We start from the raw sequence: 18543 nt of genomic DNA on the forward strand, positions 1-18543 counted from the left end.
TATGACATATTCCTTTTTTTTGTTTTAGTCCTGTTAGTTTAATATTGATTCTGAACAGCTGTTAATATATAATGAGGCACAATTGCATGCTGTCATATCGTGTTTATGATAGTGGTGGTATTAAGAGGTTGCTAAAATCGGGTAAGTCCCCACTGAAGGCCCAGGTACAAAATGTTGATCCAAAAATGGTGAAAAGACGAAGAAAAGTGGTAGGCTGCCAATAGGTAGATTGCAACATTGAACAGTTGAAGGAGCTGTAGGCTCAGGCAAGAACTGGCTATTTAGTAAATGCAACAATTTTCCATCTTCTTCCTATGTCTGGGATGTAGCTCATCTTAAAGAAAAGAAACATCCAAGCCCTGATACTGTACATTTTGCAAAAAACAAACTCTTCCAAACTCATGTGTGGAAAATGTGTTCTGGTCAGATGAAACCAAGGTTGCACGTTTCGGCCATAATTCCAAAAGGTATGTTTGGTCCAAGTACAACTCTGCTCATCACCAGAAAAACACTATACCAACAGCGACGCATGGGGGGGGGGAATCATCCTTTGGAGATGTTTTTCTTCAGCTGCCTGGAACTGTATCCTTAAGTCAAGGAGGGAGGAAGGAATGAAGAACAGCTTCACTGAACATCTGCGTGAGTGATATGGAGAGAGCTGCGCACAGATCGCATGCCATCTGGCAGACTCAAGTGTTTTTGCAAATAAGAGCGGGCAAATATTGCTACGGGCGGCACGGTGGGCGACTGGTTAGAGCGTCTGCCTCACAGTTCTGAGGACCGGGGTTCAATCTCCAGCCCCGCCTGTGTGGAGTTTGCATGTTCTTCCCATGCCTGCGTGGGTTTTCTCCCCGGGCACTCCAGTTTCCTCCCACATCCCAAAAACATGCATTAATTGAAGACTCTAAATTGCCCGTAGGTGTGAATGTGAGTGTGAATGGTTGTTTGTTTTTGTGTGCCCTGCAATTGACTGGCAACCAGTTCCTGCCCGAAGATAGCTGGGATAGGCTCCAGCACGCCCGCGACCCTTGAGGATAAGCGGCTTGGAAAATGGATGGAAATATTTCTACATTAAGATGTACCACACTGTTAAGACTTTTACAGTGCATTCAGAAAGTATTCACAGTGCTTGACTTTTTTTCACATTTTATGCTGCAGCCTTATTCCAAAATTTAATTCATTTTTCACCTGAAAATGTACACACAACACCCTATAATGTGAATTTTTTTTTTTTTTGCAAATTAAAAAAAACAAAAACTAATATCACATGTACATAAGTATTCACAGCATTTGCCACAAAGTTCAAAATTGAGCTGAGGTGCATCATATTTCCACTGATCATTCTTGAGAGGTTCCTACAGCTTTATTGGAGTGCACCTGTGGTACATTCAGTTGATTTGACATGATTTGGAACGTCACACACCTGTCTATACAAGGTCCCACAGGTGACGAGGCATTTCAGAGCACAAACCAAGCATGAAGTCTAAGGATTTGTCTGTAGACCTCTGACAGGATTGTCTCGAGGCGCAAATCTGTGGAAGGGTATAGAAAAATGTCTGCTGCTTTGAAGGTTCCGATGAGCACAGTGGCCTCCATATTCCATTTTGGGGTGAGGTTGTAACATAAACTGTGGAAAAAGTATACTGTAACACTGTATACCCAAAATGGCTGAGTAGCTAAATGAGCCAAAGTACTGCAAAGTATTTGAGGGTGTGTATATTTAAGCAACCACATTATTGTATGGTTATGTTTTTCCCTTAGATATTCCTTAAAAACATCTATTCAGTTGTACTGGTTATAGGTCACATTATTTGGGAATATTTTTGAAATTATTATTCAATTTCTTCTCCTCACTAGGGTCGCGGGCGTGCTGGAGCCTATCCCAGCTATCATCGGGCAGGAGGCGAGGTACACCCTGAACCGGTTGCCAGCCAATCGCAGGGCACATACAAACAAACAACCAACCATTCACACTCCCATTTACACCTATGGGCAATTTTGAGTTGTCACTCAACCTACCATGCATGTTTTTGGGTTGTGGGAGGAAACCGGAGTACCCGGAGAAAACCCACGCAGCCACGGGGAGAACATGCAAACTCCACACGGATGGGGCCGGGGATTGAACCCTGGTCCTTTTCTAGTAATATCACAAAATTTGAACAGGTTTTTTATCCACGGTTTTCAATCTCTATTTTCTACCAATATATTTTTGTTCTTAACTTCCATTAAACAGTAGTACACAGTTCACCTTCCCCTGTACCTTATTTAGTAAAATTTAAAGTCTTGCCTTTTACACATCCCAAACACAATGTATAAGAATAACCAACCCTTCCAATACAGGCATGCCATGAGCTAAACAAAGGATGAATGAATACAAAATGGGCCTGCGACCCTAGAGAGGATAAGCAGTATGGAAAATGGATGGATTAATACAATTGGAATTGATTTCACATAAATATTTTTTCATCTTTAATAGGGAAGCAGAAGAAGCATTTTACAACAAGACGCCTAGAGCTGGCAATAGTTTATTCATCATTCTCGTAGTCAGCAGGATTCTTCCTCTTGCTCTGCTCATGAACACTGTTGCCCCACGAGTAGGTCAGGTACATGAGGGTCATTGCTGCAAATGAACATATGGAACAGGATATGCATTAGTTCAGCTTTTGTACCCTTCTGTGCAACCAACAACAAAAGAAGCTACGGATTGCATTTTGTTCCAGTGAAGTCAATAATTTATTCGACTTCATTCAGACAATTTCTCTTATAAAGGGAAATAAAAAAATAAAAAAGGCTAAATTCTGTGTTGAGACTACATACAGGTATGGGCCAAAATAAAATTGAACATCAAGGGAAAGTCCATTTTTTCAATGTTTCAAAGTGACACTTGTATATTAGTTCACCACACACAAAGTGAAATATTTCAAGCCTTTGTTTCAATTTTGAGGATTAATGGCAGAATGACCAAAAAAATTAATCTAGTATTTCACAAAATGTTAATATCATGACAAAGTTCAACATTGTAGGCTTCCTGTGTCCCAAACTTGTCAGCTAATTAACGCAAAACGCCTGCAGAGGTTTTCCTCAGCCTTTATACAGTCTCAGTCTGGCTTAGTAGACTTCAGGATCATGGGGAACACTGCTGACTTGACAGTTGTGCATAAAATCATCATTGACACCCTCTATAAAGGAGAAAAGCTCTCAAAAATAAATTGCAAAAGAAGCTGGATGCTCACAGAGTGCTGTATCAAAATACATTAACAGTGTTTAGAGGAAGGGGAAAATGCTGTCTGGAAAAGTTGCACAAGAGACAGGCATGACCGCAGCCTTGAGAGGATTGTCAAGCAACGGCGATCCAGAAATCTGGGGGAGCGCCATAAGGAGTGGACTGTGGCTGGTGTCCGTGCATCAAGACCCACCACATACAGATGTCTGCATGACATGGGCTACAGTTGTAGAAGTTCATGTGTGAAGTCACTCCTGAACCAAAAACATCATCAGAAGCATCTGTGCTGGGCTAAGGAGAAAAAGTACTGGTCGGTTGCCCAGTGGTCCCAAGTCCTCTTTTTAGATGAAGTGTAAATTTTGCATTTCAATTGGAAATCAAGGTCCCAGAGTCTGGAGGAAAACTGGAGAAGTACAAAAGTCAAGCTCCTTAAAGTCCAGTGTGACGTTTCCACAGTCGGCAATGGTTTGGGAAACCATGTCACTTGCTGGTGTGGGTCCATTGACATTTAACAAGTCTGCAATCAACGCAGCTGTCCAAGAAATTTAAGAGCATTTCATGCTTCCCACTGCCGACGAGCTTTTTGGAGACAATGATTATATTTTCCAGCAGGATTTGGCACCTGACCACCAAGCAAAAACGACTAACACCTGGTTTAATAGCCATGGAATAACAGTAGTTGATTGGCCAGCAAACTCGCCTGACTTGAGCCTCATTGAAAATTTATGGGGTATTGTCAAGAGGAAGATAGGGGAACCGAAAGCCCGAAGGCCAATATCAAAGCAACTTGGGCTACAACACCTAAACTGTGCCAAAGGCTGATCATCTCCATGCTGTAATTAATGCAAAAGGAGGCCCAAGAAAGTACTGATGGCATATTACTTGAATACACTTTTCAGAAGACAAACATTTGTGTTTTAGATCCTTTTGTGTTGGTCACATGAAATATTCACATTTTGTGAAATACTGGATGTTTTTTGGGTCTTTCTGCCATAATCATCAAAATTGAAACAAGGCTTGAAATATTTCACTGTGTGGTGACCTAATATAACACATTTCACTTTTTGAAACAAATTGAACTGAACTGACTTTCCCTCAACATTCAGATTTTTTGGCACATACCTGCATGTGCTTCTGTTTTACTAAGTTTAAATGCGTTTCAAGCATGTGGGAGGACTCAAATGTTTTTTAGATGGCGATATATCACATCACAGGTGGGCCTGGAACATATCCCCCGTGATTAAAGGGGGTTCACCACTGTAATCTAACATTGTTCTTACACCACTGCACAAAATAGTTTGAGTTTGTAACTTCGTCATAATTACAGTAAAAATTTGCCAACCACTGCAAAGCAAACAAATTAAATAGTAAACAGTAAGTACAGCAGTAGTTGAGTATTATCACTGCTCAAACTGGTTCACTGCACAAATCTAACCTCAAAACGTAGTACAGTATGTCAAGGCTGTCATAAACAGAGGACTGTGTAACTGTGGATGTGATTGGATTTTCAAATATTGTGCCACTGTATTCCATCACATTGATAGTGAACAGTGTAGAAGATACTCACGAGGGGCTACTTTGAAGAAAGACGACGTGAACCTTCTCCAAACATTGGGAATTCCCTTCGAGAAATAGTTGGGGAATGCCTTCTGCTCAAAGGGGGACAGGCTATATGTGATGACATGCCTGATCCTGGCCAAATCTCCAAAGTGACGGCCCATGTTGAACCGAATGGCAACCGAACTGTGAAAGACAAAAGGACTACAATTTGTGGACGCGATTTGAAAGCCTATACGAGACGAGAAGCCGAAAATGTGCTAATTTAAGTAAACATGACCGGACATGCATAATCAAAATAGCAATTCAGTTATTGCTAAATGATTCCGAAACAAGTTGAGTCAAAGGGCCACGGTAAGTTTTAGCATTAGCTTCGGTGGCCTGGCTACAGCATAGACCTTGAGCCATTTCGTCTCGGGTCTTTAAGGGACGCACCCCACGGGCAGAGAAAAGTCTTCTTAATCCACCGATCAGTGTTATTTGAGATGGTCGTCGATCATCGCTGCACGAAAAATAAAGCGTTTGTATGACCAGTGATGCTTACCGTCCGCCTTGTCGTCGTCGTTTCCTGAAGGTTCCCGTGTCCTTCGTTTAGGACTATGTGGAGTCCAACGTACAGTGCTTTACTGCCATCTAACGGCTTGGAGACCAAATCACTGCAGGATTCCATGATGTGATTACAGACAGCACAGAACTTGTGCAAAAAAAAAAGAATAATAAAAATAAAAAAAGTCAGCGTTTAAGCGTGAACAAGCTACTGCCCATATTGTTTTTAACAAAAAAAAAAAAAAATAAATAAAAAAAAAAGACCAAATGTATGCATGCTGTTATTTATTTCCCAACTCTTCAGAGAACGTTGACATATTTTCATCAGTTTGAATATTTGGAAGCTGAACACAGACAGACAGTGAATTCACATAATTGGCATAAATAGACAAGGCATGCATGTAGTCACATTTAACCAGTATAAATTCATAGGTATGCAGTCACTTAGTGACCAGAATTAATAAATACACACGGACACCTTGACATCTTTCATTCTGGACATTTTGAAGACAGCCGCCACTCAGAACAACTCTCTGTAATGCCCAGGAATAAAACAATATGTAAAAGGTTTGATAAGATTTTGTGACTGATTTTTCTTCGCTTTTGGTCGAGAACAGGGTGAATTAATACGTACTGTGTTAACTTAAACAATAACGACAAACTACCCACACATAAATTAACAAAAATAAAACAAAAATAAAAATAATAAATCTACTACACATTTTTTCATCCAGTGTTTCATATCAGTACTCTATTGCAAAGGTGAAACGGGATGCATTTGCATCTTTTCTTATAATGTATCAAAAAAAAAATATTAAACATTATGTGACATTTTCCCCCAATGTTAAAATACATTAAGTTAACACACCTGCTCCAGAACAAACATCTATGCACAATGATTTTAACCCTTGATGAAATCACAGAGCCTGGTCAGAACATCTTATGTTTGAATAGTGCCCCAAAGGTTTATGGTAATATTTTCATTTTGAGTGAGGGTGAGCGGTTTGTCCGTTTGTTGTTTTAGCGGCAAGTGCACCTGGTTGCCACCATGTCTTCAAACTCCTTGTAAGTATAGGAGCCGTCTTCAAAGATCATGACGCTCAGGGGGTTGTAATGGGAGGGAATGCACGAGGGCCTCGGCACAGAGGAATCGAGCTTCTCGTATATGATGTTTTGTACCATGGTGTGGACCGGTGAACCATAGATGAAGCCAATGGTCCGCGGGCAGATGCCTCTACAGTACCTGGGGTTATATTTGGGTGGGAAAACGATCCAGTGATCCAGTTTGAGCTGGCTAAATCGCACTCTGAAATCATATAAGGCACAGTAACTTGTTGGAAATTCCGAGCCTGAAAGAAGCTCCGGCAAGTGGATGTCCAGGCTTTTATCGCTTCCTTTGCTCTTTGCTGACTCCCTCCTTAGCCGTCTCTTGGCTCGAAGCACTTGTTGATGGGATTTGAAAACCATCTGCTTATTAAGCATGTTTCCACCAGTGGGTGGCAATGTCTGGTGTGACACTTTGCTGTCGTCATGAAGATAAAGCAGTATTGGAGGGGACCCCACGGTGAACTCCAAATGGCCTTCGTTCCCAGGTTGTTTCTCCACGGGGCAGACGACATTGATGTGCAGGTGAACATTTTGCTTTGGGAAGTTTGAAGGCGGCAGAAGAAGCTGAGTGACGTCAACTTCCACCCAGTTCTCTCTTCCCAAGCCATCGGCAGTGGGCGTGAAGTTTACAGCTTGGTGGATGCCGGGACATAGCGGACACTTGTTCGAGTGCTCCTGCTCCTTGATGCTCAGGAAGCACACTGAGTTAATGTGAGTGGAACTGTAAAGCAGTGTCACCTTCCTGAGCTGTTCCTTTTCTCTAACTCGATCAAGGCTGTAGGACAGATCCAATGTGAAATGCTCTGTAAGAAAATGGGAGAAAACAACACACAGTGTTAAAATATACTCACAATTACTGTCCATTAGGCATGTGCTGGTATCAGATTCTGACAGTATGTTATGCTAGTTCTGCCACAGTTATATTATAAATATAGTTGAGCATTGTTGTAAAACAACATATGCATACTTTAGACTATTTGTGTGGCTTGGCTGCAGCTGAGACTTGCTCGCTTAAAACCCAGACATGCTGTGTTGTCGTTCAGCTGAGTTGAGTGGGTGGGTAACAATCACAAAGTGGGCAGGTACTTGAATAATTGGTAACTACACAGAAAGTCCTTTGAATTTACTTGAACAGGTACATTGGTTGCACATAATTAAAATGTGGTAAATGTATCCATTTTCTCCTCTTCACCTCACTTAACTAATGCTTATAAAACTAACAGAAAGTAATATTAATTGTATTATGCAAGTGTACAGGTGTGTAACACCTATTCATTATGTAAAGTTAATTTCATCATGTCCAGGGTTTAATGTAGCTTTAAATTGATTTCTCAATGTTAATATTAATTGAAGTTATTAGACTGCATAAAAGTAATTTCATTGTCTCTACACTGCAAAACAAAACAATTAATAAACTGAATTTACTCAATTTGAACATGTACATTGGTTGCGCATATGTGGTAAATTGGTGTGATTTAAGGGGAAAATTACTTAATTTACTACATTTTAATCAAGTCCAAATTTTATTCAGTGTAGTACCCAATTTAGCTCAAATATTTTTAAATTTGCCTTCCCAAAATGTATTAAAACCATATGCATAACTGATTTGCACTAAAGAGAAACAATTCCATACTCAAAATGTATTTTAACATTTAACCTTTAAACAGCATCTTTAGAATTTCATTTTGAAACAGCGCAAATACAATTGTCTGCTACTTCACAGCTTAAAATGACAAAATAGAGATCAATTAAATATACAAATCAAAAAGATTATACAATAACAAAATATATAAATAAAGTACAACAGTCAAATATACACAAACTACAAGTCTGAGTAGTCATTCAATTTAACGGAAAACTCATGTTAAAATAAATAAATATAAATTTAAACTGGAACTTTAACATGTTTTTCTGTTGACAGCACATTTACTGCACCTAGAGCAGGAGCAGACTGTTTTTCCAGGAAAAGTGCTCTGTTGAAGAGTTTACTGCCATACTCTTTTGCACTACCTCAAATGTGTAACAGAGGTCACTGGGGTATCTGAGATTATTGTATAAATGAGTCTAAAAAGCATAGCAATGGCTAGTGCTACACTATGTAAGTTTTACAAAACCTTGATGCCTTCAAGGACAACTCCAACATACAGAGTCATCAATTGAGGCATGTTCTTTGAGGACATAAATGCCCATTGTTGTGTCTTCAATGGCCTCAGTGGCAGCACTATCATCCAGTCCCTACAAAAAAGAAACAAGGTAAAAAATTAACCAAAGCCAAATGAATTCTGTTTTTTTTTCATCCGATTCACACCATTCCAATTTCAACATACTGCAAGAATTCATACCATGTGTACATTTTTCTCATTCCAAAAACTTACTCCAGTTTTACAAAAATTTAGTTTTTCACCCACAAAATTCACATGCATTCCCAATGACAAACAAAATGCATTCACATCCTTCCCATTCAAAATTAAAAATCAAAAAATTCCCCACACACCAAAAGCCACAATTTATCAAAAGTTTCCACATTTTTTACACAAACAAAATTGCTATTTTAGGTTATATTCTAAATCAGTCTCTGCTCCAACATTTCTTGACCTATTCAAACCATTCCAACTACAAAATATTTGACATTCCCCAGATTTCCTCATTACCAAAATTCTAAAGTTGTCACCCACATCTCACATTTTGTACCACGGTGTGGTAAACACTTTCCACATATTCTTGGACTAGTTTTCTGGATCTTCATCCATGTAGCCACAGACTCCCTTGATTATGCACTCGTGTCCAGCATCCACATCGTCACACAGAGGAATTGAACACAATTTACATCAATAGTAAATTAAAATCTGTGGTGTCACAATCGTGTTTTTGTTGAGTCTATTAGTTAGTTTGATGATGATAGATGGCTAAAATTTGGCCACACAGTTTTGAACAAAAACTTTAAAATGACAGACAATTTCTAAGTTATTACAAACAGGAGATAGATTATACACTATCATCCCTTGTCCATTTTATGACACCATTAACTCCCATTATATTTTTCAATATACTATAAACCCGGTTTATAATGCTTTTCCTATGACTGCTGAATGAATCATAGCACTGGTGTGTCCATCCATCCATCCATCCATTTTCTGTACCACTTATCCTCACTGAAGCTCCAGCATGCCCGCGACTCATCCCAGCTATGTTCGGGCCAGAGGTGGGGTACACCCTGAACTGGTCGCCAGCCTAACACAGAGCACATATAAACAAACAACGATTCGCACTCACATTCACACCTACGGGCAATTTAGAGTCTTCAATCAACCTACCACGCATGTTTTTGGGATGTGGGAGGAAACCAGAGTACCCGGAGAAAACCCACACAGGCACGGTGAGAACATGCAAACTACACACAGGCGAGGCCAGGATTCGAACCCCACTCCTCACAACTGTGAGGCTGATATGCTAACCAGTCTTCCACCGCATTGGGGTGTGAAAGAAGACAAAAAAAAAAAAAAAGTTTGGTGTGTATTTATTCCCCTAAACCACAAAATGGAACCAGAGACCAAATAATTGTTTGTTTGCAAAGCCAAGCAGGTTATCTCCTAGTTGCAATAACTTAGAAATGGCACCAAGGTGCCATTTTAAAGTTAAACTAAGTTTAAAAGAATCAATCCTTGAGGACTTGCATGCTTCCAGAACTAAGACAAGAGCGTGCAAAATCCTCTCAGACCCTCCACATCCCAGTCACTGGCTCTTCCAGCTCCTTCCCTCAGGTAGGCGCTACCGATCAATGCAAACTACAACTAGGAGACATTCGAACAGCTTCTTCCCTCTTGCAATCAACTTCTTAAACACCTAACCTACAATTCCATTACAACATGCTGGCAATTTTTTGACTTGAGTTTGTCACATTTCTGTGGGGCCAATTATACATTACTCGTGCACTCACTGTAGTAGTCTCGCCACGCTGCACTATTTGCATATCTGTTGTTGACCAATACTGGCCACTCATGTCAGAGTAGCATCTGCTCCATTTGCACACTGATTGAGGCGTATCTGCAACATTTGCACAATCAACATTGTCCCAGATTATCGCACTACTCGCTTGAAGTCTTTGCACAATGGTCATTGCACCGGACTATTGCAATATCCAGCAACCCTTTATTGCTCAGTGACAGTCAATTGACAGAGAACACTTTTGAGACATAAAGACACTGACAAGAAACAATCTGTTGCCGTACTAGAGCGGCACCAACTACCGGAGACAAATTCCTCGTGTGTTTTTTGGACATACTTGGTTAATAAAGATGATTCCTAACCTAAAATAATTAACATGGGAATCACTTCCAAAATACCTTTAGTTAAATAACACTGGGGAAGACAATTTTTGGTAAATTAGGTCTGTTTTTAAATAATTTTTGGGTGCGGAATCAAAACTTCTCAGTTTTTCCTCGATCACGTCAAGTTTTTGAACTATAGATCCCAGTTTTCTTAAAAAAGGAAATACTGTACTTAACAGATGTGCTTGATTTATAAAACTTTTAAAATATTGACATACAATGAAATATTGCAGTCATGCCTGTTTTTCATGTTTATTTAACACTTATGTTTTACAAAGGATATGGCACAAATCCTCTTAATTCCTACTATGTTAGCTTTCAGTATTCAGATCCTTTGCTGTGACATTCATATTTAACTCAGGTGCTGTCCATTTCTTCTGATCATCCTTGAGATGGTGCTTCACCTTCATTGGAGTCCAGCTGTGTTTGATTATACAGATTGGACTTGATTAGGAAAGCCACCCTTGTCTATACAAGACCTTTCACCTCAAAGTGCATGTCAGAGCAAATGAGAATCATGAGGTCAAGGGAACTGCCTGAAGAGCTCAGAGAGAGAATTGTGGCAAGGCACAGATCTGGCCAAGGTTACAAAAAAAAGTCTGATGCACTTAAGGTTCCTAAGAGCACAGTGGCCTCCATAATCCTTAAATGGAAGAAGTTTGGGACGACCAGAACCCTTCCTAGAGCTGGCCGTCCAGCCAAATTGAGCAATTGGGGGAAAAGAGCCTTGGTGAGAGAGGTAAAGAAGAACCCATAGATCACTGTGGCTGAGCTCCAGACATGCAGTCGGTAGATGGGAGAAAGTGCTAGAAAGTCAACCATCACTGCAGCCCTCCACCAGTCGGGGCTTTATGGCAGAGTGGCCCGACGGAAGCCTCTCCTCAGTGAAAGACACATGAAAGCCCGCATGGAGTTTGCTTAAAAAAAAAAAAAAAAAACACCTGAAGGACTCAAAGATGGTGAGAAATAAGATTCTCTGGTCTGATGAGACCAAGATTGAAGTTGTTGGCCTTAACTCTAAGTGGGATATGTGGAGAAAACCAGACAGTGCTCATCACCTGTCCAATATAGTCCCAACAGTGAAGCATGGTGGTGGCATCATCATGCTGTGGGTGTGTTTTTCCAGCTCCAGGGAGACTGGTTGAAATCGAAAAAAAGATTAATGCGGCCAAGTACAGGGATATCGTGGACGAAAACCTTCTCCAGAGTGCTCAGAACCTCAGACTGGGCTGAAGATTCACCTTCCAACAAGACGATGACCTTAAGCACACAGCTAAAATATCAAAAGGAGTGGCTTCAGAACTGTGACTGTTTTTGAATGGCCCAGCCAGAGCCCTGACTTAAACCCAATTGAGCATCTCTGTAAAGACCTGAAACTGGCTGCCCACCAACATTCACCATCCAACCTGACAGAATTGGAGAGGATCTGCAAGGAGGAATGGCAGAGGCTCCCCAAAACCAGGTGTGAAACACTTGTTGCATCAATCCCAAAAAGACTCATGGCTGTATTAGCTCAAAAGGGGGCTTCTACCAAATACTGTGCAAAGGGTCTGAATACTTATGGCTGTGTGATATTCCAGTTTTTCTTTTTTAATAAATCTGAAAAAATTTCAACAATTCTGTTTTTTTCCTGTCAATATGGGGTGCTGTGTGTACATTACTGTGGGGAAAAATGAACTTAAATGATTTTAGCAAATGGCTGCAATATAACAAGGAGTGAAACATTTAAGTGGGTCTGAATACTTTCCATACCCACTGTATTAGCACAACTGAAGGGAGAACATACACGGGCAATTTGGAGTCCTCACTGTATATATATCTCAGGGTTATTCAGGTTTTATGTTCAGGATTTTGACAAACACGTAATAGTGCTTACCACTTTTGAGCTTTTCTGAATGCAAAAATGTTCCTGTGGGAAAGAAATGTGTTAGTGAAGTGAACCAAATGGACTGCTTTAATTAATGAAACCACAACCAAATATTACAAAAGCGCAAAGCGATACAGCAAAACTCTAGGTTCCCTGTGCATTCTGTCATACAGCGCTAACTTCGTTTGCTCCGTATGTCACATATTACATATATAGATACATATTTTTGTCGTTTGCTCTAAATTAAGCCATAGTATGACTCCAAAGACAGTCAAATGTGTTCTTATATCAAGTATCACAACAAAGTCTTGACTGGAGACTGAATGCTTTCATTTCCCCCTTTATCACCCCTCAATTCCATGCCTTAGGCATTGCTCCCATCTAGGGGTACGGACATCACACAACACTCAGCAATGTGACACAAAATGTAAACAATATATACAGTATATTTGCTCTCTGTGAAAATGTTGTACAGTAGATACAAGTTTTCCAATATCACCTTTTAGCATAGTTTTAACCACACAAATAGAGCATTTCAGCCGGTAACTAAACTAGCAGCTAAACTATGGGGTGCTGTTTGTAAAGCGACTCAGCCTGAAAATAACAGCAACATTTTGTCACATTTAGCTTCAAACAGTGGTTAAAAAAAAAAATAAATGGTGCGAATTTTCTAGTCACTTTTTTGCTCATTTAGAATATTTGTCAACTAGTTAAATCCAAATATTAAATGTCACATCTAAATGCTAAATATATATCTAAATGTTAAATATATCTAAATATGATTATTAAATGTTATGGACATAAAAATGTTAAATATATATGTAAATATTAAATTTGTTATATATAAATTGTTAACTATGAATCGTAATGTTATAAATATATTGTATAAATGTAAATTTAAATCTTAAAACTAAATGTTAAATTTATATCCAAGTGTTAAATCGATATCTAAATATAAATATTAGAAGTGAAGTAGAAGAAAAAGGGGGGGCGGGGGGGGGGACAAAACAAGAGCAGCATCAGCAACAGTTCTTTTTCCCCTACCCACTTTTTTTCCAAATCCACCTCCAGGATTGACGTCCGCTTTCTTGCGGCCAGCGAGCAAGCACTCTGAGGCGGGCAGGACTCAGAGTGTGGTCTGTGGCTATGGCAGTCTCTGGCTGGTTCCCTTTTCTTCCCCCTGCCTCCCTGGCTCCCACCCTGCGACACTTCAGAAAAGTGACACTAAACACTCAAAGTACTCATCAAATAAAGTTTCCACAATTGGTTTGTTATTTCAGTGAGTGACAATATATTTCCAGGGCTCAATTTCCCTGTATAAGATTTGTAATTTGACGGTACAAACGCACATATTTTATTTTGGTACTTTCGTTTCTTGTCAGTGTGATTTGCATATTAAGTAAATATTTAGTTCGACCCGAAACATTCCGATTTAGCATTTAATTTATATTTTTTTTATATTTAAATTTATATTTAACATTTATATACATTTAACATTTTGTTTTAATATATTTAAATTTAAGATTTATATTTAGCTATAGATTAACATTTATAGATAGATTTAACATTTAGATTTACGATTTCTATCCACCCATCAATTTTCTGTACCGTTTATCCTCATTAGGGTCACGGGTGTGCTGGAGCCTATCCCAGCTATCTTTGGGCGAGAGGAGGTGTACACCCTGAACTGGTCGCCAGCCAATTTGTATTTAGATACATTTAACAGATTTCACATTTTAATATCTGGATTTAACTTAAATTGACAAATATTGGTACGTTAATTCAAGACTAAATTGTCCATAGGTATGAATGTGAGTGCGAATGGTTGGTTGTTTATATGTGCCCTGCGATTAGCTGGCGACCAGTTCAGGTTGTACCCTGCCTCTCGCCTGGAGATAGCCGAGAGAGGCTCCAACACACCCGCGACCCTAGTGGGGATATGCAGAATTCATAAATGAATGAAAAATATTGATCTAAATGTGCAGAAAAGTGACTTGAAAACTCACCAGTTTTTTTAAAACACATTTCGAAGCTAAATGTGTTATTTGTGGTATGAGCAGCTTTTGCAAACGGCACACAGTTGACCTAGCTAGCACCTATGCTAGTGCTGGCTAACGTTACTTAAAACTTGCTGCCTGTGACAAAAAAAAAGAAAAACAAACGTATACATTGGCTAAGTTATCTTCAATTTGTGAAGAAAACTCAATAGAGATGTACTATTTGAAAAACAACAGCAATTTGATCAATTTACCTTTTCAGCATCAGGAGCTTCTCTCTGTCGAAACCAGCACAAAAATGACTGCCAAGTTTGGTGATTTCACAGGCATATGCAATCCAGTTCTGGCCGGTTTTCAGTAAATGTTGCAGTCCAGGTGGTCACCAAACAATTATAGTGTTCTAAATTAACGCAATATAAATACATAGTTTTAATTTTGATCAGAATCAGTTCGACTTTACATAAAATCATATTTGAAAGAGGAATGTGAATGGATTAAACTCCTGCATCTGCGTAGCCTACCCGTCCCGCGATCCAGGAGCCAATCATGTTGAAGTGCGGCGGGTCTTGCCGAGAAAGCGCATGGGATTTCTAAAGAATGTCTGTGAAATGGGACATTCCCTTTCAGAGTGTTTCGTCTTGTGTAATTTCTTTAGTCTTTTGTAATAGTGTTTCTGCTTTTGTTAATTTATTTTCTGAAATGTAAAAGTGCTTCGAGTTTTGTTACGTTTCCGAAATGTAAGTGTTTCACAATTTGTTACATTGTTTTGCACTTCCAGGCCACCGTAACATCACCAATACATGGAAATCTGATCCAGTCTTTTTGCAAGACTTGTGCCGTTAATTGCCTTTTGCATTCAAAGGACAAATCGCAAAGACGTCAAACTTAAACCATGTCACACACTAATTTTGACCAACGTTATGTATAAAACAGTAGGGAAAAAAAAAAGATTTTGATGGCACGGGACCTTTAATCATTTTAGACCGTCCCTTTACTATTGCTTGTGCAATATATCTTGGTTTGCCAGACTTGTCACATGACTCCGTTTCACCAATCAATGGAACGGTTGTTGTTGAAGTGGCATTCACCCAGTCCGGGTTGAGCCGGCATCTTCATTGGCCTGGATGGTGTCCCGAGCAAAGGTAGCCCAGGCAGGGTGATCTTCTACAATGTCACTTGTGCAAATTTCCTTGGTACCTCCACATGGTTCACCTGGTTAGTCTGTTGGTGTAAGCTACTGAAGAGCTATAAAAAAATAAAAATAAAAAAAGCATCATGGGACTGGAGACCCCATTATTATTATTATACTCCCATGAAACATCTAATGAGCAAGCCACGACAACGTAACTAGTAGCGAAGTTTGACCATTTGACCAACAAAGCTGAGCCAGGTAGTCATGTGACATGCCGCCTCACACAGAAGCAAAGTTTTCAAAGTGACTTGTTTACATGAACCATGGCAGAAATCTATATTTACCTTACAAATGGCTCCAGCTCACTTGTGAGCTGTGGTATAGAAAATGGATGGAGTACGGAAAAAAACAGCAGTTATCCGTGTCTGCCTAAAATGTTGGCATTTCAGCCTACGAGAACTACACTTGAACTTGAGAAACATACGAGGATGTCTCAATTTGCATTTGCAAAATGTGCTGTGGAATAAAACAAGCAGGTCAATCCACAGCATATGAATGCACATCGCAGTTTGAACGACCCATTCAAGTGCTCGTTTCCTCGCTTTAGAAAGGGTTGTGCGCATTCAAAAAGAGCAGGGAAGAAGAAAAAAAATCCACAATGTATGCACACCACTGAAGTTGTCAGCATTACTGATAAATGTGGATGAATCCATTTGTCTAAATTCATTCATTCATTCATTTCCCATACAGCTTATCCTCACTAGGATCGCGGGCATGCTGGAGCCCATCCCAGGTGTCTCTGGGCGAGAGGCGGGCCCCACCCTGAACTGGTCACCAGCCAATCGCAGGGTACATATAAACAAGCAATCACTCTCACTCACATTCACTCCTTCGGGCAATTTTGAGTATCCAATTAACCTACCATGTATATTTTTGAGATGTGAGAAGAAACTGGAGTACCTGGAGATAACCCACGCAGGCACAGTGAGAACATGCAAACTCTCCACGGGCGAGGCCGGATTTGAATGCAGGTCCTCAGAACTGTGAGGCAGATGTGCTAGTCATGCACCGTGCCGCTATCGAAATTCAATATAATCAAATTATAAGATTACATAATCTCTGCCTGGTGACCTGATTGTGCAGTTTTCACATGTGTAAACAAAGTTAACTTAAGACCATTTATGGTGGGTGAATTTGCCTTATTTTTATTTTGTATTATTTCTAAAAGGTTTGTTATATTGTTGGGCTATTTGAAAATGCATATTCCCATTTTATATTTTTGCCATTGGTGCACTATTTAAAAAAATAAATCAGCTAATAGTTTCTCACTACAGTTTTTTTTTCCCAGTAATTATTTGGACGACTACTTTTTACTTGTACTTATGTCTTATTCTAAAGTAACTATTGAGAACAATATCTCGCTACAAGAACCCACCTACGCGTGGGTTAAGTCAGAAAGAGAATTTAAAGATGTTTGAGTAACTCCCTCGTTGAATTCAGTGGCGAATTACCACTGAAGAATATTTTTCCGATATCTGTACTTGACTAATTCCGATATATTTCTGACGACTTCTGAACAGATATCTGGACTTTGTACTCATTTGTCGCCGCAGCTGCTAACTTTTATCATAGGCTAATAGACCACTCCACTGCATTCTGCTGGTGTTGCGGTCGCTTCCACGGTGCAGCCAATGTCGTGTCGCAGTTATGCTCACCTTTATGGCTTTTAGCAAGACAATGCTCCTGTGGCTGGATCAGTCTGACGACGTTGTAGACCGCGTCCCCTTCTAGACTCCTTCGAGCTCCGGACGTTCTCTTGAACACATCCGTCAAATACTTGATGTACTTAGGCTCAGGTTTGATCTTTGATGACGGGTTCCACCTGGAGCCTCCGTGCTCGGACAGAGCTTTGAACAGCGGGGAGAAGATGGTGCCATAGGCGTACTGGCTCAACCCGCTCAGGGAGCACCGAACCGGCGGCGGGCAGCTGCTGCTGACCAGCAGCAACAACAGTACAGCGCGAAAACAACGAAGGGCAAGTGACATCAACATCTGCTTTTTATTCACTCAAAACAAACAGGGGTAACGGGGGCCGAAAAGCTAAAGAAAAATCGCCACACTGAAGCTCCAACTGTGCGCACGTGGCGCCGCTGATCAACAAGCGCAGGTGTTGCCAATCAACCGGCACTCTATATAACGTCATCAGCCGCTAGCACGGAAACTTTCAGCAGTTTCATTCTTTAAATGTATTTAATATATTTTTTATTAATAATTTATTTTTTCAAGACATTTAATAACATTAATTTGTATTGAGATGTTTAAATGGAATATATTTTCTATTGTATCTGTTACAGCTCTTAGGTCATGTGTTATGCTATTGTTTTACATGACACAGTGAACAATGCAAATAAGCAGCTTTTTTTTGGGGGGGGGGGAATCCTCTGTTATTCAATGAAAAACTCACCAATTTGTCGTTTTTATACTCAGGCCCAAGCAGTACAAGTATTGCTTTCCAAAACGACCAGATCAGATTTGCATGGATTTGTTTTGTAAAAAGTCAGCTCATTATTCAAGTACCTGCCCACTTCGTGGTTGCTGTGTCTTGTGCAAAGCTTTGCATCACCTGCCAAACTCAGACCAGTTGAAGAAAATAGGGCTTCAATTTATTTTTACAGCAATTCCTAACCATTTCGGAACCATTTGTGCTGTGTTCCGACACATTATGTGGAGGAGGGCTTCGTAAAATAAGCTTTCACACACAGCTGGAAGTGCATTTGTGAATTCTG

At 39.9% G+C, this 18543-nt stretch overlaps 2 protein-coding genes across 3 annotated transcripts; both read right to left on the bottom strand.

The window, feature by feature from the left end:
• Positions 1-2441: 2441 nt before the first annotated feature.
• On the bottom strand, positions 2442-5439 carry LOC133485065 (cytochrome b-c1 complex subunit 8). Of its 2 annotated transcripts, none has more exons than XM_061788402.1 (3): positions 5325-5439; positions 4791-4966; positions 2442-2620 (listed from the first exon to the last, which is right to left on the bottom strand). In XM_061788402.1, exons 2-3 carry the CDS (start codon positions 4942-4944, stop codon positions 2526-2528), a joined length of 249 nt encoding a protein of 82 aa, XP_061644386.1. In that variant the 5' UTR covers positions 4945-4966; positions 5325-5439; the 3' UTR covers positions 2442-2525. The 2 variants fall into 2 exon arrangements, with proteins under 2 accessions (XP_061644386.1, XP_061644385.1); XM_061788401.1 differs by having other exon boundaries at positions 5216-5355.
• Positions 5440-5594: 155 nt separating this feature from the next.
• gdf9 (growth differentiation factor 9) lies at positions 5595-17938 on the bottom strand. The gene is made up of 2 exons (XM_061788594.1): positions 17473-17938; positions 5595-7236 (listed from the first exon to the last, which is right to left on the bottom strand). Exons 1-2 carry the CDS (start codon positions 17807-17809, stop codon positions 6347-6349), a joined length of 1227 nt encoding a protein of 408 aa, XP_061644578.1. The 5' UTR covers positions 17810-17938; the 3' UTR covers positions 5595-6346.
• Between the last annotated feature and the right edge of the window lie 605 nt (positions 17939-18543).

The sequence above is a fragment of the Phyllopteryx taeniolatus genome, chromosome 10 (genome assembly GCF_024500385.1).
Source record: "Phyllopteryx taeniolatus isolate TA_2022b chromosome 10, UOR_Ptae_1.2, whole genome shotgun sequence".
NCBI lineage: Eukaryota > Metazoa > Chordata > Actinopteri > Syngnathiformes > Syngnathidae > Phyllopteryx > Phyllopteryx taeniolatus.